The sequence below is a fragment of the Chenopodium quinoa genome, unplaced genomic scaffold (assembly GCF_001683475.1).
Source record: "Chenopodium quinoa cultivar QQ74 unplaced genomic scaffold, ASM168347v1, whole genome shotgun sequence".
Classification (NCBI taxonomy): Eukaryota; Viridiplantae; Streptophyta; class Magnoliopsida; order Caryophyllales; family Amaranthaceae; genus Chenopodium; species Chenopodium quinoa.
The window spans coordinates 432,501-455,553 of NW_018745003.1; the positions used below are offsets into that span (position 1 = coordinate 432,501).

A 23,053-nucleotide genomic window follows, 5' to 3' on the forward strand; every position below is an offset into this window, starting at 1 on the left:
GATCTTTGTTCATCTGACTCAGAAATAATATTCAGCAAATTTGGTTGAGACATGCCCAGTGAAATCAAGATAGAGAGCAAGCATTCCCTAAAAGCTAGACAAATAACAGAAGCAACTGAAATCTGATCTATAAGATTTGAAACTGCTACCTAAGGTTTATCAGTGGGTTAATGACCAACAGAAGTCCTCTGGTATAACAACTGAGCTAAGGCCAGTTCATTTATAATGAAGGTTGCAATTCCATAGACAACATCACATCTTCCATTACAAGGGAGAATCTATTCTAATGTCTAAATCTTTTTTCTATACATCAACAATAAAGTGTAACAAAATTCATGTTAAAAGAACAAGGAAGAAGTCAAAATCCAACCTACTGTACTAGAGCTAGGAACCTGAGGGCTGAGGATAATCTTTACACCAATTACAGTATCCCACTTCACAAACTGTCAAATTGACTACGGTTGATCCATGATTCAAGGATTGTTGAAATAGTCTGACATTATAAAAATAGGAAGCAGAATCAGCACAATATGATCCTACTCCCAATATATCATATATCAGGAACTAAACCAATACTGGAAAATTTACAGATAACTGTAGGCTAAAAGATCTATAACCTAGTAGGTGTCAAAATCAACCAACATAAAATTGACATTATCTTAAACTTCGCTTCATTTCAGTTCAACTACTTTAAAATAACATTGAGTCAAGAGCTCAAATCATCATCTAAACAAAAGATATGAAGATCTAGCAATGTAATCATAAGATTCAAAGATAATCAATGGTCAACGTTATTCAAGGCCAGGACATTCAACCGAAAGCCCCAAACCGCCTAAGGAAATGAGAGAGAAATCTGATTCGATTATTAAAAAAAAATAAAAAATCCGACCTGCCGGAATCGAACCAGCGACCTAAAGATTATCTGAATACAACTACAGTCTTCCGCTCTGCCAACTGAGCTAAGGTCGGTTAATGATTAATGTGACTGAGATATCATATTTATACTTCTTTAAAATTATAAAGGTGGTAAAAATAAAAAAAATCCGACCTGCCGGAATCGAACCAGCGACCTAAAGATTATCTGCGTACAACTACAGTCTTCCGCTCTGCCAACTGAGCTAAGGTCGGTTTTTGTTGAATTTATATCCATTTCAAATTTTGATATATATTATACCTACTACTACGTATTTTTTTTTATTCCATGCAAACATGTTTGGACTTTTAACATTGTTTATTTATTTTATTTGATCGTCTTTTATTGTTTACATATATGAAAAGATGGCTATGTAGTCATGTGGAATTGTTAGATTTGTGTAGATTTTATCTTCAAAATATACATGACAGACATAAAAAAAAAATAAAGCCTAAAAACATTAGATAACGTGCTCCTCTCTCTAACTTGTACGAAGTATTAATAAAAGGTAATCATACAATAATACAGTATAGATGTCATTTAGTGTAATGTCTTTATTTTTGTTCAAAACTTTAACTTTTTAAGTATAGCAATACTACTTTGTAAATATCAATTTAACAAGTTCCTTCCATTTTAGTTTGCCACAAAACCATTTTTAAGGCTAGACCTTTGCAAATTTTGATTGTAAATTGTCATTAGATTATAAGAAAAAAAAATCGGTCGTTTAAAATTTTGTTGTATTATTTCAATGTGAATTTTTGGTGTTTAGAGAGCCACATGAGCAGACGAATGATGAAAATCGATCTCAGGATCTCTTATAATTGGAGAGGAACCTCTAACCACTTGATTTATCCCTCACTTTTAATGTGACAGTAAATTTGAAACAGAAAGACTATAACTTATAACTTTATGTTGTGGCTTGTGTGCGTAAAACTCTTCATATTTGGAATAAAATTTTCACTTCCAAGTAACTATCAAATATTATTAGTTACACTGCCATGGAAGTTTCTACTAGTATATTATTTTCTGATGTGCAATAAGTATAGTCACATTAATATTGTTCTTTTATATTAGTACATAAATTTCGTAATTTAACAGCTAAAGTAAGACTCGTAAATAATTAAATATGCACAGATATATTAATGATACTTTGATAGATAGTACTTTAAAAGCTATGCATGTTACACGAAAGCAAAATTAAAATACACCAGCAAGTCTCCCCTTATTACCTTAAACACCTCTGAGAAATTTTATTAACATATGTCTAGTACAGCCAAAGCGAGGATACTATAGGGGAAATTTCAGCCAACATAACATCCTCCCGAAAGCTAGTAAGTTTATCATCAAGTATAAAATGCAATGTTTGGTTGCAATACAAGTAAATGGACTATAGAAATGATTTGCGCGGTACAATAAATGATAATTTAGTAAACAAACTAGTAAAATTACTTCTATGTAAGCTTGTGTAGTTGTCAATAGTAACAATAACATAGTTTTATTACCCAAGGATGAGCCTAGCATCTTCTATTCTTGATAGATTGTGCAGGACTTTCGTAGAATAGACTAAATGCCCCCACATCAAGTTCTTCTCATATCAGCTCGATTGGCCCAGATATTACGATTTCTTGTAAGTGCTCACATCAGTATGAGTATCCATGTAGCGCTGGCTCAGGTATGTACTACATCGAACTGGAGGAAACCTGTTGGGTGGGAGATAGTGAATAATGACAGAATGAGAGGAAGTAGTTAACAACAAATCTTCAAATTTTGCTATTTATTATTCTGTGAATTAGTGAAATGACTAAAGTGCAAACACAAGGCCATAAAAAAAACTTACTTGGGAGGGTTAGTTTCTGATTTGCAGGTTGGCAAACATTCAACAAGACATTCATGACTAGGCTCCACAAAATAGGCTATCTGCAAGCAAGAAAAGTGGCATAGAACTGTAAGACGAAATAAGGCTCACAAGTAATGGGTTATGATATTAACATATACAGATGTAGTGATACTACTATATAACAAAAGAACTAAGTCCCAGAAAAGGGGATGAGGAATTGGGAAAGGAGAGCTGTGAAGGGCCTTACAGAGTATCTATGTTGCCCATATCCGATAACCCTGTGCAAGGTGGATCTGCAGGTTACAAACAAACTGAAGTTAATTAGATGGCAAAATTTAAGGGAGCGATGACAAGTAGAAGAACAATCCTGCTGGGGTAAAAGGAAAGCAAGTTTTATAGCATGTAGAAAAATATATTCAAGAGAACAAAATGCTAACAATGCCATACAACAAAAACATTCATGACAGGTGAAAATAATCAAATACTCCATAACTGATTACTGTCATGAATAAGTCATGTAGCCAAGAATAACTGATTACTCCTGAAGTGATTAGGAAAACTTCTGATGCTCTGAAAGTAGATGATGAGATAGATCTTAAAGAAGATAATAATGATATGGGAATGAATTGAACGTACACTTGAAAATTGTGAGGTGCTGGCTGCTACTAGCCATCATGGACAGCCTTAGTTGGAATTTGAAGGGAAAGAATTAAGTTCATGCTCAAAACATTAGGTTGTTAGGTCTCTTTGAAACAAAGGTCGAGGCTCATGCTCTTGGGGCCTTGTACCTAAATCTTTGTCCAGGTTGGTGTATAACATCTAACCTTTTGTTTTCAAGGTGGTGGAGGGATATTCGATTTGGTATCCAAATGTTTTTTTCTAAAAGTACTTTGTGCACATGCCACACGCCAGCTTATACACTGTAAGGTTATCCTATAGTGAAGGGTAAGGAACTTAGGTGCACCTGAGTTTATGCATCTTATGAAACAAGTTATAGAGACACATTATGGGAAAACTTACAACAAATTGAAGATATAATCTAGCGCATGGTTTGTCCTCAGTGATTTTAATACAATGCAAGACCCTAAGGATAGTCTAGGGAAAATTGTAAGGAGAAATGAGGTGTTATCCTTCAAGGGTTGTATGGTATATTGTGGTCTGTCAGCCATTGAACAGTTTGAGAGGCACTTTATATGGAATAACAAGCAGCAAAAAGAGGCCAAGGTGCTCCCTAAGTTGGATAGAGTTCTAACGAATGAAGATTGGAGGGGTGAATATCATACTTCTGAAACCATCTTTATACCTGAAGAACCCTTTGACCAAGCACAACAATGCTTAAAATGTCAGCTGATAATTCTAATGATAAAACATCAATACAACCTAAGACGACTTTAAAGTAAAGGACCCAAAAGTGAAGGCTAACAAGAGGTTTCCCACAGATTCTTTGGAATTCCTGGATATTATTCATATTACAAGTTCCCTTTTCCAGCACAGAAATGCAAACATGAACTAGTTCTTATTCATCAAATGAAATACCTATGTACCCACTCAGTTTGATTAATTTAATATAGAGACTACAAACTTCTATTCTCTCCATATTTAAGAATCATTTTAATCTTGAGACTTGAGAGGCATCATTCATCCTTAAAATACATTAGTAGTTTGCGGCATTTTCTGAAGTTCATCAGACCACATGATACGCATCAAGCATATTTATACAGAAAATTCGTGCAAAAAGTAAAGAAAGATTGCACTTTACTTGAAAACACAGTTGCTCCAGCGTTCCAGCATGTCACCAAGATTCACAATAAATGCTCTGAGAGATAAGAAGCAAAATGGTTAATATCATAACACTAAACACTAAAAATATAATAATGTGCCTGTAGACAAATGTTCAGAACTAAACAGGTGGGATAGAAAAATGTGAAAGTGGGACATGTGAAAAGCGAGCTCGTGATACCCTGCCTTTAGTCACTTATCCATTTCATTCTGCAAGTTACAGAGTTGGACAAGCTTACCCTTTTACAGGTGGTACATCTTCCCATATCTGTGGTTTGGCATCCTTATCCTTGCATATCTGCGATAAGGAAAAAAGGATAGAAGTCAACACAAAAGTCATAATAAGCAAGACATGATGGTGATATCTAACAGGATTTCAGCACCATTCATACTTGCAGGCCATTTACATCATCTGTGGCCAAGAGTGTAATCAGACCATAATCAGAATGTGCACCAGCTCCATAAATTCCTTTTGACGTATCAGTAACTTTATCTAACAAAAATTTAACATGATTATTGACAAGATTGATTATGATAAATAAGTTATCAGTTACTGAAATTAAATAAGCAATTTGATTTCCACCTTCATAATGCAACAGGCGTAAGATTGCGATAGGTCTCCCTAGCATCTCTGGCTTATCAAAGAAATCCGCGTCCAGACCAAGTGCTAGAGCTATAATCCTTGCAACACTCCTAGCTACCTCCCTGTACATAAAACAGATATCACAGATAAACTTAATTAAGTATTCGAAGATAACCACGTCTCTTCTAGTCATTCAGTCTTAAAAGTTGGCAATCTTGGCATTAAGGATAATAACGCCTAATAAGGCTAAAGAGGCATAATTTATATAGGTCCAGCCATTGCTTGACAGAGGTTGTGACAGCTTCGGCACACATTGCAATTTACATGTAAATAAGGAGCCAAAATATTCCGTTGAAGGGAAAAGAAAGGATGATTCACAACAAAAGAATAGTAATATATTATCTTATACTTACAGTGCTTGGTCATGGTATTTCTCCATAGTTTGCCTCCAACCAGGCAAGAGATCTAGTATACAGAGAGAAGTCACAATATTAACACGCATAATTCAACTTGCCACGCTGCTAAATTTTAACATTTTTCATTTCAAAGAAACAAGCTCTACACAATATTAACAGAGGCATAAAATCAAATACAAGTATATTACCTGAAGCTGGCCAAACATTTGGCCCATAAAACGGCTTCTCTGCTTCAGGATCATCCTCAGGCACTTCAACACCGATATAATACCCCTCCTTGTAATCTCCTACAGCTAGTCAGCTAGACCATTAAAAATAAGTACAAAATCTAAATAAGTACAAAAGCGACTGTGATATTAGTTGAGCAATCAATTCCTAGTTAACACATTGGGCAATTACTTGCCCATATACCATTATCCAGGAAATCGTGACATGTAGCTAATGCATAACATAGTCTGCAGCCTTTAATAAGTACAAGTGTATTGCATAATGAGAGATCACATAGAAAGTTCATCAGATTTCAATTTTCAACACCCCTTTGAGGCTATGACCTCCATATAACATACCTATTTGAAATCTACAACGACTAAATACTAGAAACATTACATAAGCTAAATAAAAGGCACTCCACTAAAAATTAAGCAATCATTTTCTGGTACCCCCATTCACTGTGATGCTTGGACTCCGGTATGAGTATGAGGTCTAGATATGGCCCCAAGAGTATGAATATCCAATGTTATGTTCAAGACACATAGACAAGGATACTTTCCTTCATCATACAAGCATATAAACACGAAAGTATCGATTTTCCAATTCATGTCCAGAATTGAAGTATCCAGGCATAACCATTCACAAGTGTCGAGTATCAAACACAGATACTTAAGCTAAAATGACGGGTTGGTCATCATTACCTACAAACATATTTCTAGCACATACCCCTGACTCAAAAAGAACAAAACCCAATTGAACTTAACATTTTGCTAATTGTTGCATAATAAAGTACAGTTTTCAACAATTAATCAATATAACATACCAAATTACCAATATAGAATGACATACTATAATATATACAGCAAAGGGTGATCAAATTCTCACCTTGAACTTGATGTTCAGGATCTAAAAGCTCATCAAGAATTGGTGTATATCCTCTATGTTTTTCATTTCTTAGAAGCTTCATTTTCTCATTAATTGGCAATTCAAAAAACTTCTTGCTTTGTGCAAAAACTTCATCCATAAATTCCTGACTTATCCCATGATTTATTACATAGAAAAATCCACAATCCAAACATGCCTGCCAACAAATTAAATCAAATTAATCAGTAAAACCCAATAACAAGAAACTCTTAGTAAAAACACCCAGATTCAAAAAAATAAAAAAAAATAAAATCAAATCAAATTCCCATCAATTTCCTAAAATTAACAACAAAAACCTCTGTTATAGAAAACCAATGAATAAAAAGAGAACATATTTACAAATAAAAGTAAAGGGTATTAAATATATTCAAAGTGCTTTAATCTAAAAGACTAAAAGGTATAAATTGTGATCAAAATAACAAAATCAGCATCATAACACTTTTATAAAAAAAAGGGAAATAATTAATACAGAATGATGATCAAGAAAAAAACCTGTTTGAGGAGAGAGACAGAATGATTGATATCAGGGTCTGAAAGATCGATGCAATTGAGATTATTGACCTTTGTTGTGACAGAACCAGGTTTTTCAGCAGAAAAATTATTAATATTATTATTACTACAATTAGGAATTTCCATAACTAGTAATAATAATTTTGGATTCAATAATAAATTTCTGAAATTTAATAATGGTAAAAGAAATAAATATAGGAAATTGTCCAAGTGATGAAGAAGATTAGATTGAGAGTGAAAGGAGTGGGCGGGGGATAGAGCAATGCCCAGAATGGAGAATCCGTTATGCGCCAAATGTCGCGACACTACGAGGTCGTGCTTCCAAAGGTGGCGTATTATGCCTCGAAGTTTTTGACAGTCTCAAGTTACGCGTAAATTGGTGTTATTACTGTTTACGGAGTTAAGATATGTTTAATTGACGTTTTTAAACTTGATATAGTATCAACTTATTTAAAAAATAATCAGAGTAGATTTTATCTTTTTATTTACATTTATTTATCATAAAATGGAATAACTTTATTTTCATAATTTAAAAAATTTTGAAAATCTTGAAATTACATATTAATACAAATCTAATAACATCTCATTTGATAATTTTTTATCTTACGAATTAGTGTGTAAATTAGGTCAAAATTTGGTCAAATGAGGATACCAGATTAGATTATACCAGATCAAAGCGATATATGATCTAATCTGGTTTTATTTCACCATACATTATATTATAGCTATTTCAAACAATTTGAAGAAACAAAACATCTATGTGAGCCTGCTAACTTGCATTAATCGACATTGCCATCATAAAAACCGCAAAATCAAAACTAGTCAACAAAATAAGAAAAAAAAAAGAGGAAGTTGACTCAAACCTTGAAGGTACAATAGAGTCATCACTAACATCATTAGTACTTTAATTTAGAAAGAGACAATTAGTAAAATAAGTACATTTCACCCGACACTCGGCTTGACTCTTACCTTGAAAACATTACAAACCAAGTTGCTCGTATTTATTTTTAATGATGACCAGACATTGCAAAGTTGGTAGATAACCAAACCAAAAGCGAGCATAATAGATTTGCAAACGCCGCAAATTATTGACCATTGCATGCACTAAACCGTACCATTATTTATTCAATTCTTTTAAACAATATGCGCACTACTCCACACAAACACATGATGTATAGCATATGTTCTCAAGCAATATTTATGATGACGGTCCATTTTATAAACAACATTGAATTAAATTTTTGGCATATCCACATATAGTATAGTTTTGGTTTGCATAATAATAATAATAACATATGGTTTGTGAATTATTTTTTAGCCGCCGTCATGATAAGGCCAAATTAATTAACTCCAACTTGCATTTCTAGCTCCCTCAAGTTGCTTTCATGGTAGGAAATCAAGGAATCACCGAATCATGCATGACCCTCAACTTCCCTCAATTTTTTTAAGAATAAAAAAGGGTGGGAAAAAAGCCATACGCCCATAGCCTTATCTACATTGATCTATAACTAAGATATTTAGAAATAAACTTATTTAGTTCATGTTCTTTTCAGCTGCTATGGTCTACTCTCCTGACACCTGCTCTGCTCTGCTCAAAGAACATGGCCAATTTTTTGTATAAAATACATTAACTTATGTGATCAATTAGGGTATATTTTGTTCATCTTATATTCTCTAATTTCAAGATAAATAAGTTCAATTTAGTTCAAAAGAATTCGTTTTGTTAAGATTTAATAACGGTTAACCAATTTCAAAATACAACTAAAATAAGTTCACATAAGATAATATAAGTTTGTGTCAATAAATATGTTCCTTAATATAAATTTAGATAAGTCAAAATTGGGTGAATAGAAGACACCCTTAATCAATTAATTGTTACAGCATTTTTCAAGTTAGCTAGTATGATGTGGTAAACACATAGCCTATGTGGTCTTGCAATACTTATTAGCTTGTTCTTATCCACTCTCCTAGTGAGTACGAAGTGTTAGACAAGTATCTTAAAAAATGAAAATTTTCAATGATGTATATAAAATCCTACCACTTCACTTATACTTATGGTTGTGTCAGAGATTAAAATCACCCCAAGGCGAAGCCAAGGAGAGAGAAAATAATAAAGTTGATTACCATTAGATTATATGTTTGTCTCAATGATGCTATTATATCTCAAAATAGTATAATACTTAACGTGCCATCTGTATATTTATTTATATCATTTGAAAACTATATACTGTGTATATCATTATACGGTTACACCATATAATAGTATCATTTACCTATTTAATGATACTTCATAAATATATCAACATTTACAATATTGTCATCCTATTAACTCCAAAACACAAAAGCCTATTTGCAAGGACTTCTATAATTATGAACAATGTTGCCGTAATCTTGGCTCCTAAATACGTGGACTACCACTATTATTACCAGTATTTGTTTTTTTTGGTGGAATGTTGCTTGTAATCGTACTCAAATAATCAACAGTAGGCCAGCACCCCGAATTTTCCACTAACAACTCACGCACCCTAAAAAGGTTAGCAATGACTAATAGTGTGGCCTGGCCTAGCTAGTTGGTGTTGGTGGCCCCAATTCGAAATTGGTCTCCTCCAACGAACTCTCCAAGAAACTACTTATACCAAGTATCTTTGAACCGATGTCTTTATTACAACAGTACAAGACCCATTGCATGTAACATGCATTGGACATAACTCATAGAAATGAGGATCATAATTGGCGAATACATCTAGATTTATGTAACCGACTTCACACTTAAGATTAAGATTTTGATTATCATTATTATTGATTTGTTGATAAAAGGCTACTTATAATTTATTTTTAAAAAAAGACTACATATAATTGAAAAAATAACACAGTAAATAAGATAAAAATAATATAATTGACCAATCTTGATCTAATTTTAAAAAAGAACAAAGTCATTATAATAGGTAACTAAACAAGTTTATAAAAGTTGTAGAATGTAAATGCCACCTAATTAACTTTGTCGAGATTGAATCTGATCTATATAAATTTTTTTATTTTTTTCTAATGTCTCTCTACATACAAGTGAAAAGGGGCGTAGAATAATAAACAAAACGGAAAATAAAGAGAGAAACCAATATAACTCGATAAAAATAGGAAATAAAACAATTAATTAGCAGCTTGTGTAGGTTGATCATGATCATGGAGTTGAATGACATGGCGGCAAAGAGGGCAAGAGTGATGAGAAGAAGATAACCAAGAGAGAATACAATCAGGATGATACACGTGTCGACACGGGAGTTGTTTAGCAACACCTTCATTATTATGAGGGGATTGGAAGCCTTCCATACAAACGCAACACACCGAATCAACATCCACACTAACCATTGGCAACTCCATATATACTGCCTTGTAGACATCGTTACTATTACTACTACTCGATGGCGACGACAACGACGACGACGATGGTGGTTTGGTGGTCATGGTAGTGGAAGAGCATGCAAGTGCTTCATCAAGGTCAAATTGTAAATCAACGGAATAATTATTTGAGAAAGACATGGCTGCTATCTATTGTACTAAGAAGAATAAGAGAATATTATGAGGGAGAGAATTATGCTTATAATATAGTGGGGTTGTACATAAAGATAAATATTGTACGTTGATTTTATATAGGGATGATTAGGAGGAAAATTCAAATTTGGGTTTAACAACCCACTTTTTGTGTACATCATAAAAAAAGACAAAGGGAACTATAGTTTGAAATAAGGCCGCATCACACATTTTTTAAAAGTATATAAATGGTGTAAAAATTAATATAGAGAAAAAGATCATTGGGGTTTTTTTTTAAGTATTCATCGATCGAGGTATGTCAAGATTGTCAGATTGTGATACCTTGAGGAAACAAATAGTTAAATTATTGATTCCCACAAAAAGATGGAGGTTTTGATTAATTTTGTAAGGCTTGTTCTCCATCTTTACTTTACTCAAATAATATTCAATAAAATAGTTTCATACCACTATAAGTTATTTAAGTTTATTAAAAATTAATTTTAATTAGTAAAAATTAGTAACTTTGTAGAATTAATATAATAGAAAATCAATAATAGAAAATTAGAAATAAATTTTAATTAATAAAATTAATTTTAATTCAGTACAAATAATTTTATGTCAATAAAAATAATTTCAGTTCAACAAAAATATGGTTAAGAGAATGAGACCTAAGACTATATCATACGAAGTACTCGTATGAAGTGATAATAATAGGATTGTGTAAATTGACACTGATTAGTTAGATGTTGACACGTACATTTTAAAATATTTTAATAATTTTTTGCCGTACTTATAACTTTTTAATTCTGGACTTACCCAAATCTTTTATTTTAACAAAATTTCTAATCGATATAAAAAGAAACACAAAAAAAAACGTGAAATGAGTTGTTGGGTCAAAAAGACTAAAAATTAAAATAAAAAGTGGGCTCATGATCAGTCTACTACAAGATCAAAAACGTTGAAGATAAGAGATTTTTATTGACAAAAAATGTGCTCATATATATAACTGCTGAATCACAAGTAAAAGGAATAAAATTAAACCAGCAACTTAATTTATTAACCGGCACAGCCCAAATTACAACATTAAAAAATTGTATGATTGTTGAAATTTTTGCATGTTATATTGATATTATCAAATTAGGTGATGTGGTCTAAAGAGAAGCATATAGTAGTATAAGTATAGCACTAATATAGTGGGAAATTTTGACACTCCACTAGACTAGAAGAAAAATACATGACTTTTTGTAAGAAGTATTTGACGATTGTGAGCTACAATAAGAAAGAAATATTTTCTAAAAACTTTTAGTCATGCCAATCAAGTAACATTACTACACATTTGGTCTAACCACTCATAAATGTATAGATAACGATATGGTTCATTAATGTATAGATAATGATATAACCCTTGTGGAAAAGAAAATTTTGTAATAAGGTTATGAGTGTGGTGCTTTGGTCAAAGCACGTAGGAAGTCTCTCTTTCGCTAGACTTACTAGAGTGTGTTCTATTTACTTGATTTTTACTTATCTGATTTTATCTAAACTTAACTGAACTTATCTAAACTTATTAGACCTTATTAAAACTTATTTTAGTTATAATTTAAACTTGGCCATCGCTTATCAAAACTTATTTTTCCTAAACTGAACTTATCTGAACTTAACATAACTTATTAAACCTGAAATGAGTAAAAATAAGGAGAACATAACATACCCAATAGTGCAAAGACTGCCAACTTTCCTTTAACCTCATTATATTTTATGGATTGAATTAGGTGATAACAAAGACAGATCATAACCATATGAAATATGTATGTAGGTGTTACAAAATAATGTTTAACAAGCAACTTCCTCCATTATATAGGTAGTAGACGTTTTTGAGAAGTATACATATTACATAGTTAGTATATTGCCAACCAAATAGTTATACATATATCTACCTCAATAAATTTATGTGACCCACATTTTCTTACTATAATTTGTTTCTTTAATTTATATGATTGAGTCCTTGTACTGTGAAGGCATAGTTCTAATAAAAAATCTTCCTAATAATCAAAACTTCCTTTTTTTTTTTAAACAAATCAAAACTTCTATTTGAGGTAATCAAGCATTAATTAAATTGATAATGACAAATCGACAATGTTATCACTTTCAATTTCCAAACTATAGCCGTAACGTCAATACATTTGCACTTCGCTTGCTAAGATATTTCAATTCATGACTTGTATTTTCTAATGATTTATAGAATGGTCAATAATCAAATTGCATGAACCTCAGCTCTGAATTTAAATTTGTCCTACTTCTTTTGTTTCATAACACATATTTGCGTCATAATTCTTTGCCACACTTTTTAATGAGGCTGGTGAAGAAGTGAATTGAACAATTTTATCTAGTTATGAAACCGGCTAGTTGAAACATATATATTTATCAAATTGTTCATTTATATCTCTAATATTTTCCTCGTGATCAACTTGCGATCAAAAGTTGTGAACAATAAGAGACGATATAATCATTTTACTTAAATTTGTGCAATTTAAGTATAGTAGTACTCATTAATTTGACTTCACCGATCAACAATTTGGGGTGGGGGTTTGGTCTTGCAGGAGGTAGGAGAAGGGTTCGGGGCGCCGGCAACGGTGGAGGCGGGGGACCAGCCGACCAGGGCTGGGCTTTTAGAAGGTGCTGGGGTTGCGTGGGGCTTTTTTTATTTTTTTTTTTAATAATTTGTTTTCAACCAATAATGGGTTGACACGTGTCACTAAATTAAAAAAAAAATTACCTCTTTATCAGGTTACTAAGTCACTTAAGATCATTTTGGACGAATAATCCCTGAAGTTCGGATTATTTAAAAATAATCCATAGTTAGAATTATTTTGCACGGATGAGCAAAAGTTGGGATTATTTTTAACAATTTTTCCTAATTTAAATTGTGTTGAAATGTCATTCTTTTTATTTCAAATTTTTATGCTTTTGCAAGTCATCACAAAGGATAAGATAAAATTAAAGAATGTCGTGCTCAACATGATGCTAATTGCATTAATTTGATCATTTTTTTTTTTTCAAATAACATCATTACCAATTTGTTAACAATTACAGTTTGACTAAAAATAAATAAATCAAAGTAGAAGAAAATCAATAACAAAACAATTACATTAATCCAAAACAAAAGAATTAAAGAATCACGTTTAACAATAAAAAAATAAAAAGTACTCAACAATTAGTCTTTTTGTGAGCAAACTTCTGGTCAACAACCACGACTCGACAAAGAGGACATGAATCGCGAACAGAGAGCCACGTGGCAATACAGTCAGCATGGTACACGTGTCCACAAGGGAGTTGTCTACCACCATGATGAGGTGGCTCAAACTCCTCCGTACATACGGAGAAAACGACATCGTTCGACGTAACAACAGCCGGAAAAGTCAACGTCACAGTTTCAACTGCCACAACGGCATTACTCAAAGATGACGTCATTGGCGTTGAATTTAACGACGGCATTGTAAAAGCTTCATCAAGATCAAAAACTCCGTCGAATGAAAAAGTTGCCCTTTTTTTAGAGAGAGAAAAAAATGTAGAGAAAAAAAATGAGAGAAAATATAGGTGGAGAATATGAAATATGAATGAAAAATAAAAATGTGTATTTATAAGGGTTGCATAAAATGTAGGTAAAGTATTTAATTTAATAATAATGGTCATTTGGGTTATATTCTAATAATTATATGGTCAAATGTGTTGTATTCATATAATTAAATGGTCAACTACTTGATTTTCTTTAGTTTCAGGCAGCTTGGAGGCTTGGGAAGATGATAGGAAACATGTTTAAAAGTTAATGAACTACTTCGGATCCAATGCTTTTAAATCAAACCACGGATGTTTTAGATTAGATTATTGAAACCTTGGATATATATATATTGTTTGGGTCCAATTTAGTCAAAATTGGGCCTGAGCACTAAATGATCCAATTAAAAGCCCAAGGTCAAGGTTCAACTCTCCAATTGCTCAAAAGTCAAAAGTCAGCCCACAAAGTAAGCCAATTGGGCTAAAGCCCAACCTCTCCAAGTATGATGAGGTATAAAAGCCCTCATATTAACACATTCAAGGGGAGATCAGATACATTATGACATATGATCATTGATATTCCAATTGGTATGCTCATTCTTGCATTCAGAAATATTCCACAAAAGCCTCAAGCTACAAACTCTCTTGCATAGTGTCTTCCTTCTACACATTGTACTGACTTTAGCATCGGAGGGGCCTTCCTCGGAAACACCCCCGAGGCTAGTTTACGTGTGTTCACTGTGCAGGAAACCTTCGGCCCAACACAACTTGGATCGAATCCAGTCTTCTCCATTTCAACGGACCTTCGGCAAGGTCCCATTGTTTTCAACCGAAACAATTTGGCGCCGTCTGTGGGGAAGACTTTCAAAAATCTTTAAGCCAAATTCCTAACCAAGATCATCTTGCAATTATCTTAGCAGCCATGGCTAAGAACCGCAAGAGCAAAAGCCTCCGTCAAGGAGCGGGCGAAAAGCCTAAAACCCCTACACCATCGCCCTCGCCGGACCGGAACTCTCCCAAGGGTGCCGGCTCGGGGGAGGATCACACAAGGAGGATTCCCTATCTCCTATAATGCATGACTCTCAATAAAGGCCGGACCACTCTCGGTCTAGCAGGGGTCAGTCTGATCATAGGACATATTCAGTGTCCCAAAGCCAACCATCGGCTGCGCGGCCTCATTACCACACTCGGCCGGGGACCCCTTTGACGGGGCCCAGTTCGGAAGAGGTGGCAAGAGCGCTGGCAGTACTCATGGAGGCAATGAGGGCACAGAATATGCCACCGCCTCGTGATCGAACTCCTCCGCATACCCGGCATCAGCGGAGGAAGTTAGACCATGACGGTGGGAAGCTTCCTTCCTTCCGGGAACTGGAAGAGTGGGAGGAGGATTCTTGGAAAAATGAAAAACAGAGGAAAAAGAACTCTCAATTATTTAAAGGATCCTCATCCTCAAGACCAGCAGCGCATAAGAGCGGCAGCTCAGCTTCTCGGCCAGAATCTACTCGCCGGGAACCCGAGACTGCTCGCAGAAGCGTCCTTGACCGACTCGGCGGCCAGGAACCGAGCGTGCGTAGTCGCCTCTCGTTCCCTGCAGCCGAGGCCCAGACTTCCCAGCCAGGGACGAAAACCACTCCTACCTCTCTAAGAGGGCGGAGCGCGGTCCCTTCGGCCAGGAACAAGGGCAAGGCCATTATGCTTCCCGCTAGTTCACCATTCGAGCAATGGATACTGGAAGAGCGCGTACCCACGGTTAAAATACCGTCGCATATCACATATGACGGGACCACGGATCCGAAGGACCACGTGGCCTCGTATGAGACTCATATGCATCTTTGCCCCAGATCCGAGGCGACTTGGTGCAAATATTTCCCAACCACTCTCAAGGGGGTCGCGCAAGCGTGGATCTCCAAGGGAGTAAGGCAAGGCTCCATAACAGGTTGGGATGATCTGTCCTCCAAGTTCAGGAGCAAGTTTTCCACGGCAAACCGCCGAGAAAAGACTACCGCAGAGCTCATGGGTCTGCAACAGGGGGAAACCGAAAGCCTCCGAGACTACCTGACCCGTTTCAGTAACGAGTCATCAAGCGTCTCTCAGCTGGACCAGGGGCTAGCTGTTTTTGCAATGCAGAATGGCCTTCAGCCAGGAAAATTCCTAGACTTCATGGTCATGCATACCCCGCAGACCTTGGAGGAAGCTCTTAGTGCTTCGGATAAGTTCATCCGAGCCGAAGAATGGAATAAAGCAAAAACCCAACCTCAATCCGGGGGAGGGAAACAGAGGCAAATACCCTTGTCTGAAGGCCAAGGCCATAAGGCAAAGGGAAAATCAAAGGCCTCGGAGCCATCTTCGGCCAGCGACCTAAAGAAGGACAGGTTTGCCTCATACACAGGCAGATACGAGTCCTACACTCCGCTCTCTCTTCCACGCGCCAAAATTTACAGTGTGACGAAGGAGGAGCAGAGTTACCGAAAGCCGAGACCACTCCCAGAGTGGTATCAGCGAAAAAATAAAAATCAGTGGTGTGAGTTCCACGAGTCTTCGGGCCACAACACTGAAGAGTGTATCCAGCTGAAGGACCAGATAGAGGACATGGTCCGGAAGGGATACTTGAAAAAATACATCGCGGATCACCGCGAGAAAAAAAGAATCCGAGAGGCTAGCAAAGGACCCTCGGCAGGACCTTGATTTCCCCCGGAAAAACAGTAAAAAACCGGAGGGGAAATTCCCTCCGATCAATGTTATCTCGGGAGGAATATACTCTCGGAGGGAGCACAAGCGTCACCTTAGAGCTTTGACTCACCAGGTGAACAACGCTGACATTCAATCTCCCCAGTCGCCGGTGCCGAACATGACGTTCACAGCCGCCGACTGCCGGGGGATTACGTTCCCTCACGAGGATCCGTTGGTGATCATCGCCACGGTGGCCAACCACGACGTCAGTAAGGTCCTTGTTGACGGTGGCAGCGGAGCAAACATTCTGTTCCGAAAGGCCTACAACCAAATTAAGCTGAAGCCCAAGCACCTTACGCCGGTACCCTATCCGGTATCCGGGTTCAATGGGGCTTCAACTTATCCAGATGGGAAGGTGACACTTCCTGTCACCATCGGTTGCGATGAGGCAGCCCGGAACGTCATGATTGAGTTTTTGGTCATCGACGCTCCTTCAGTGTACAACGTGATTTTGGGGAGACCCATAATTCACGAGATCCAAGGGGTCGTCTCAACTTATCATCAGCTGATGATTTATGTCTCAGACGCCGGCTTCCCCGAAAGGATACAGGGCAACCAGAAGGACGCCCGAAGGTGCAACTACCTCAAGCCATCCAGTAGTCGCCCAGATAACGACAAGGATGAGGAGGAGAAAGAAAAAGAAAGAGAGCCAAGCACAAAAAAGCCGAAAGGCCTAAGTGCTTCGGCCCAAGGATCAGTGCCCAGAGAAAAAGGTCCCGAAAGGGAAAAGGTTGACTCTTCAGCTGAGCCGCAAGACTCAGAGAGCCAGCCGAAGAACACAAAGACTGGGACACCTGCTGACATTGGCAGCAGACCAGATTCTGAAGAGTCCAGTCCATCGGCAATGGACATGGACCAACAGACTGAAACAGTTGAGTTGGCCGAAGGAGATGCTGAGAAATGTGTAACAATCGGGATGGACCTTGATCCTGACACCCGTTGTGAACTTATTCAGCTCCTTCGGGATAACAGAGATGTGTTTGCTTTCTCGGCAGCTGATATGCCCGGGATAAGTTCAGACCTCATCTCCCATAAGCTTAATGTTGACCCAGCGTGTCGACCAGTTAAGCAAAAGAAGCGGAATTACTCCGCCAATAAGAACCGAGACATCGCAGCCGAAGTCAAAAAATTATTGGAGGCAGGATTCATTGAACCTTGCCAATATCCGGAATGGCTGGCAAATGTGGTGATGGTTCAGAAGCCCAATGGTACCTGGAGGATGTGCGTTGACTTCACGGACCTAAATAAGGCTTGTCCAAAGGATTTCTATCCCTTGCCAAGAATCGATCAGCTAGTCGATTCGACAAGTGGCCATGCCTTGCTTAGTTTCATGGACGCATTCTCGGGGTATCATCAGATCTTTATGCACCCCGACGATCGGGCCAAGACAGCATTCGTCACGAACGCTGGGGTGTATAATTACAAAATGATGCCCTTCGGATTGAAAAATGCGGGGGCAACCTATCAAAGGCTGGTGGATCAAGTTTTCGCCGATCAAAAGGGCCGAAACATGGAAGTCTATGTTGACGATTCGATCGTCAAAAGCAGAAAACTAGAGGACCATGTAAAGGACCTGGCTGAAACTTTCGCCACCTTGAGAAAGCATCAAATGAAGCTGAATCCGAAGAAGTGTGTCTTCGGCGTGAAGTCAGGGAAATTCCTGGGTTTCATGGTCAGCAAAAGGGGGATTGATGCCAATCCCTCTAAAGTCAAAGCGGCGCTCGACCTTCCTGAGCCGAAAACGAAGCGGGATGTTCAGCGGCTCACCGGAAGAATGGCAGCCCTCTCGAGGTTCATTTCCAGAGCTTCGGATAAGGGGTTACCCTTCTTCAAAGCCCTGAAACTCCCGAAAACAAAAGAGCTTGTTTGGGAGGAAGAGCAAAAAGACGCCTTTCAACAGCTTCGGGAGCATCTGGCTCAACTCCCAACGATGGCTAGCCCAGTTGAAGGAGAAACTCTATACCTATATGTGGCCGTTAGCCCGGCCACCATCAGCGCAGTATTGCTGAGGGAAGAGAGTAAGAGTCAGCAACCGATTTATTTCGTCAGTCATACACTGACGGATGCCGAGACCCGCTATCCTCTACTCGAGAAAGTTGCTTTCGCGGTAGTAGTAGCTGCTCGGAAGCTGAGGCCCTATTTTGATTGCCATCAGATAGTGGTCTTAACTGATCAGCCATTGGAAAAAGTTCTTGGCAAGGTTGAAAAATCCGGTAGGCTAGCCAAGTGGGCTTTTGAGCTCACCGAATTCAGCATCAGCTACCGTCCGAGGGCTGCCATTAAGGCTCAAGCCCTGGCGGATTTCTTGGCCGAATGCTCATACCAAGAAGTGCTGGACAGTGAAAAGAAAGTCTGGACCGTGTTTACGGATGGGTCTTCCACCGAAAACGGTTCGGGGGCAGGAGTAGTGATAACTTCTCCCGAAGGCAAATCCTTTGAGTATGCACTAAAATTTTCTTTTAAGGCCTCGAACAATGAAGCCGAATATGAGGCAGCAATCGCCGGCCTACAATTATGCATCTCCTTGGAAGCCGATCATGTCTGCTTAAAAACAGACTCTCAGCTAGTTGCATATCAGATCAGTGGCAGCTATGAGGCCAAAGAGCCCTCCATGATAGCTTATCTTGCCAAGATCAAATCAGTCATTGCAGAGCTGAAAACTTTTGAGGTTCAGCTGATCCCAAGGGGTCAGAATACTCAGGCCGATGCACTCTCCAAACTTGCTAGTTCATCTTTTACCGAGCTGAACAGGTCTGTATATGTAGAAGTGCGTCGAGTAAGAAGTGTCGACGAAGCACCTGAAGTGTGCTGCGCCGACCCAGAGCCTAGTTGGATGGAACCCATTTTAGCTTTTAAGCTTCGGGGAGAAACTCCTGAGGACAAAGCTTTGGCCTCCAAAATGAAGAGAACCAGCTCTAGGTTCATTGTCTTCAGGGGGAACTTCTGAAAAAGTCCTTCTCAGCCCCATTGCTGAAATGCGTGGGACCAACAGATGCAGATTATATCCTGCGGGAGATTCACCTCGGCATCTGTGGGAACCACATTGGGGGAAGAACCTTAGCCCACAAGGCATTGAGGGCTGGATATTACTGGCCCACCATGATCGCAGATGCTAAGGAGCTGGTTCGGAAATGCGAAAAATGTCAAAAATATGCTCCAGTTATCCATCAGCCAGCAAGGGATCTTCAGCCGATCCTTAATCCACTCCCGTTTGCCCAATGGGGACTGGATATACTGGGACCATTTCCAGAGGCTGTGTACCAGAAAAAATGGCTGATAGTTGGTGTCGACTACTTCAGTAAATGGATCGAGGCCGAAGCAGCCTCGAACATTACAGAGCAAACTGTCAGAAAATTTATCTGGCAGAATATCATCACTCGCTTTGGCATCCCGAGAGTATTTGTTTTCGATCATGGGAGGCAATTTGACAACTTACCGCTGAAGCGATATACAGATCAGTTCGGCATAAAACTGGCATTTTCAGCGGTATGCCACCCGCAGAGTAACGGACAAGCCGAAGCAGCAAATAAACAGATCTTAAGTGCCCTCAAGAAGAGGGTGGAAGATCAAAAGTCCAAATGGCTAGAGGAGCTCCCTGGAACCCTTTGGTCCCTTCGGACAACTGAAAAAGAGGCAACGGGCCACTCACCTTTTGAACTGGTGTATGGTGCCGAAGCCGTCCTTCCAGTGGAAATTGGCTCTGAGAGCCTTCGAGTGCACCATTTCTCGGCTGAGAATGAGCGACTGATGAGGGAATCTCTCGACTTCCTCGACGAAGTAAGAGACTCAGCTCGAGATAAAATGGCGGCCTATAAGCAGAGAGTCAGCAAATTTTATAACCGAAGGGTCCATGCAAGGCCTCTCAAAATTGGAGATCTTGTCCTTCGGAATGCTGCTGCAGTTCAGAAAGGCCGAATCCATGGGAAGCTCTCAGCTACATGGGAGGGACCTTATGAAATTTATGATGAGCTTCAGCCAGGGACATACCGACTTCGGCAGTTGGATGGAACTGAGTTGAAGAATCACTGGAATGCTGATGTACTGAAAAAATACCATGTGTAAACCCTTCGGGGCAGAACAATCTTTGTAAGTACATTTTGAACTAATGACAGGCCTTGGAGCCGCCATTTATATAAAATTTACAACTTTTTATCCTTTCAAAATTTTCTTTGTTCTATCTACTCTTTGAGGGTTTTTTATTCAGCCTCGTCTGAAGCCTTCGCCTTCGGGTAACTGGGTTTCAGATTGCTGACAAAACCTGTCTTTTTAAAGAACACCGGTCTTTCAGCTGAAGTCAAACTTCAGTAAGACTTGTTCTCCAAAGACATGAGTCCATGGACAATTCTGGGATATTGCCTTAACTGAGCCTTGTATCCCAGAGAGCCATTATCCGAAACATTGCCTTAAGTTGGCCCTGTGTTTCGGGTATCCATTTTTCAAAGATAGACAGAAAATCAAGGATAACAGCAACAGTTGAAAATTTTTAAATCAGCCTCGTCTGAAACCTTCGCCTTCGGGTAACTGGGTTTCAGATGGCTTACAAAACTCAGTCTTTTTAAAGAACACTGGTCTTTCAGCTGAAGTCAAACTTCAGTAAGACTTGTTCTCCAAAGACATGAGTCCATGGACAATTCTGGGATATTGCCTTAACTGAGCCTTGTATCCCAGAGAGCCATTATCCGAAACATTGCCTTAAGTTGGCCCTGTGTTTCGGGTATCCATTTTTCAAAGATAGACAGAAAATCAAGGATAACAGCAACAGTTGAAAATTTTTAAATCAGCCTCGTCTGAAACCTTCGCCTTCGGGTAACTGGGTTTCAGATGGCTTACAAAACTCAGTCTTTTTAAAGAACACTGGTCTTTCAGCTGAAGTCAAACTTCAGTAAGACTTGTTCTCCAAAGACATGAGTCCATGGACAATTCTGGGATATTGCCTTAACTGAGCCTTGTATCCCAGAGAGCCATTATCCGAAACATTGCCTTAAGTTGGCCCTGTGTTTCGGGTATCCATTTTTCAAAGATAGACAGAAAATCAAGGATAACAGCCTTTTTAAATCAGCCTCGTCTGAAACCTTCGCCTTCGGGTAACTGGGTTTCAGATGGCTTACAAAACTCAGTCTTTTTAAAGAACACTGGTCTTTCAGCTGAAATCAAACAACAGTAAGACCTGTTCTCCAAAGACATGAGTCCATGGACAATTCTGGGATATTGCCTTAACTGAGCCTTGTATCCCAGAGAGCCATTATCCGAAACATTGCCTTAAGTTGGCCCTGTGTTTCGGATATGCGTCTTCTTTAAGAACGCTGGTCTTTCAGCTGAAGTCAAATTTCAGTAAGACTTGTTCTAAAGAGGTTAGTCCCAGAAAGCTAATATCCCAAGCATTGCCTTCAGTTGGCCCTGTGTTTCGGATATCCAACTTTCAGACAGTCAATCTTCAGTAAGACTTGTATCCCAGAAGCATTGCCTTCAGTTGGCCCTGTGTTTCGGATATCCATTTTGAAGAAGTTCAGAAATTGCTTATTCAACTAAAGTCATACTTCAATTTCTGTGGGGGCAAGAAGCACGCAGTGCAGCTATGTTCGGCAGAGTTGAAGAAAAGAAACAGTAAAGCATTCAAAAATAAAGCAACTGAAGAAAAAAAATTGAGCTACAAGTTCAATAATTCAGTATCGGCAGCCGCCCACAAGCGGAAAATAACAGCTGCCGAAATACGTACATAAGCAAAAAAATAAAACTGTTGTACGACAAGGCAAGCTGAAGCAAAAAACAAGGCAAAAAACTCAGAAAGCGGCAAGTCTAAAGTTAAGCACATGATGAACCGCAAGATTCTGAAGACGACTGCCCGAGTTCCTATGCTTCAGCCGGGGGATCAGACTGATCAGCGTTGAGTCCCATGGTGGCCTCAGCCCCAGCAGCAGAAGAGGCGGGCTTTGCACTTTGCCGAGCCTCCCTTTCCCTCTGCTCAGCTTCCAACTCCAGTCTTTCAGCTTCCTCTTCGGCTTCCTCAGCCTTAAGAATTTCAGCTTCAGCTGGAGTTGCATACTTCATGTGAGGGTCTTCGGGATTCTGGA

At 38.2% G+C, this 23,053-nt stretch overlaps 1 protein-coding gene and 2 non-coding genes across 5 annotated transcripts; all 3 read right to left on the bottom strand.

Moving 5' to 3' along the window:
* Nucleotides 1–883: 883 nt before the first annotated feature.
* On the bottom strand, nt 884–969 carry TRNAY-GUA. Its single transcript is given in 2 exon segments — nt 884–919; nt 933–969. It is a non-coding gene; the product is annotated as a tRNA-Tyr (tRNA).
* A 73-nt stretch (nt 970–1,042) lies between these two features.
* TRNAY-GUA lies at nt 1,043–1,128 on the bottom strand. The gene is given in 2 exon segments: nt 1,043–1,078; nt 1,092–1,128. It is a non-coding gene; the product is annotated as a tRNA-Tyr (tRNA).
* A 1,007-nt stretch (nt 1,129–2,135) lies between these two features.
* Nucleotides 2,136–7,514, bottom strand: LOC110707701 (2-oxoglutarate-Fe(II) type oxidoreductase-like). Of its 3 annotated transcripts, none has more exons than XM_021885737.1 (11): nt 7,155–7,514; nt 6,624–6,819; nt 5,717–5,815; nt 5,526–5,577; nt 5,113–5,234; nt 4,922–5,022; nt 4,769–4,827; nt 4,510–4,566; nt 2,998–3,043; nt 2,751–2,830; nt 2,136–2,613 (listed from the first exon to the last, which is right to left on the bottom strand). In XM_021885737.1, exons 1-11 carry the CDS (start codon nt 7,296–7,298, stop codon nt 2,529–2,531), a joined length of 1,041 nt encoding a protein of 346 aa, XP_021741429.1. In that variant the 5' UTR covers nt 7,299–7,514; the 3' UTR covers nt 2,136–2,528. The 3 variants fall into 3 exon arrangements, with proteins under 3 accessions (XP_021741429.1, XP_021741428.1, XP_021741430.1); XM_021885736.1 differs by having other exon boundaries at nt 5,717–5,821; nt 7,155–7,512; XM_021885738.1 differs by lacking the exon at nt 7,155–7,514 and having other exon boundaries at nt 5,717–5,829; nt 6,624–6,756.
* Nucleotides 7,515–23,053: the final 15,539 nt, after the last annotated feature.

Bases quoted from the DNA above. Each gene is read 5' to 3' on its own strand.
- LOC110707701 (XM_021885736.1), bottom strand. From the start codon at position 7,298: ATGGAAATTCCTAATTGTAGTAATAATAATATTAATAATTTTTCTGCT. The intron at 5,235-5,525 runs GTAAGTATAAGA...TTTTATGTACAG, and splicing joins AAATACCATGACCAAGCACT to GGAGGTAGCTAGGAGTGTTG. The intron at 2,831-2,997 runs GTAAGGCCCTTC...TCTTGCTTGCAG, and splicing joins ATGGGCAACATAGATACTCT to ATAGCCTATTTTGTGGAGCC.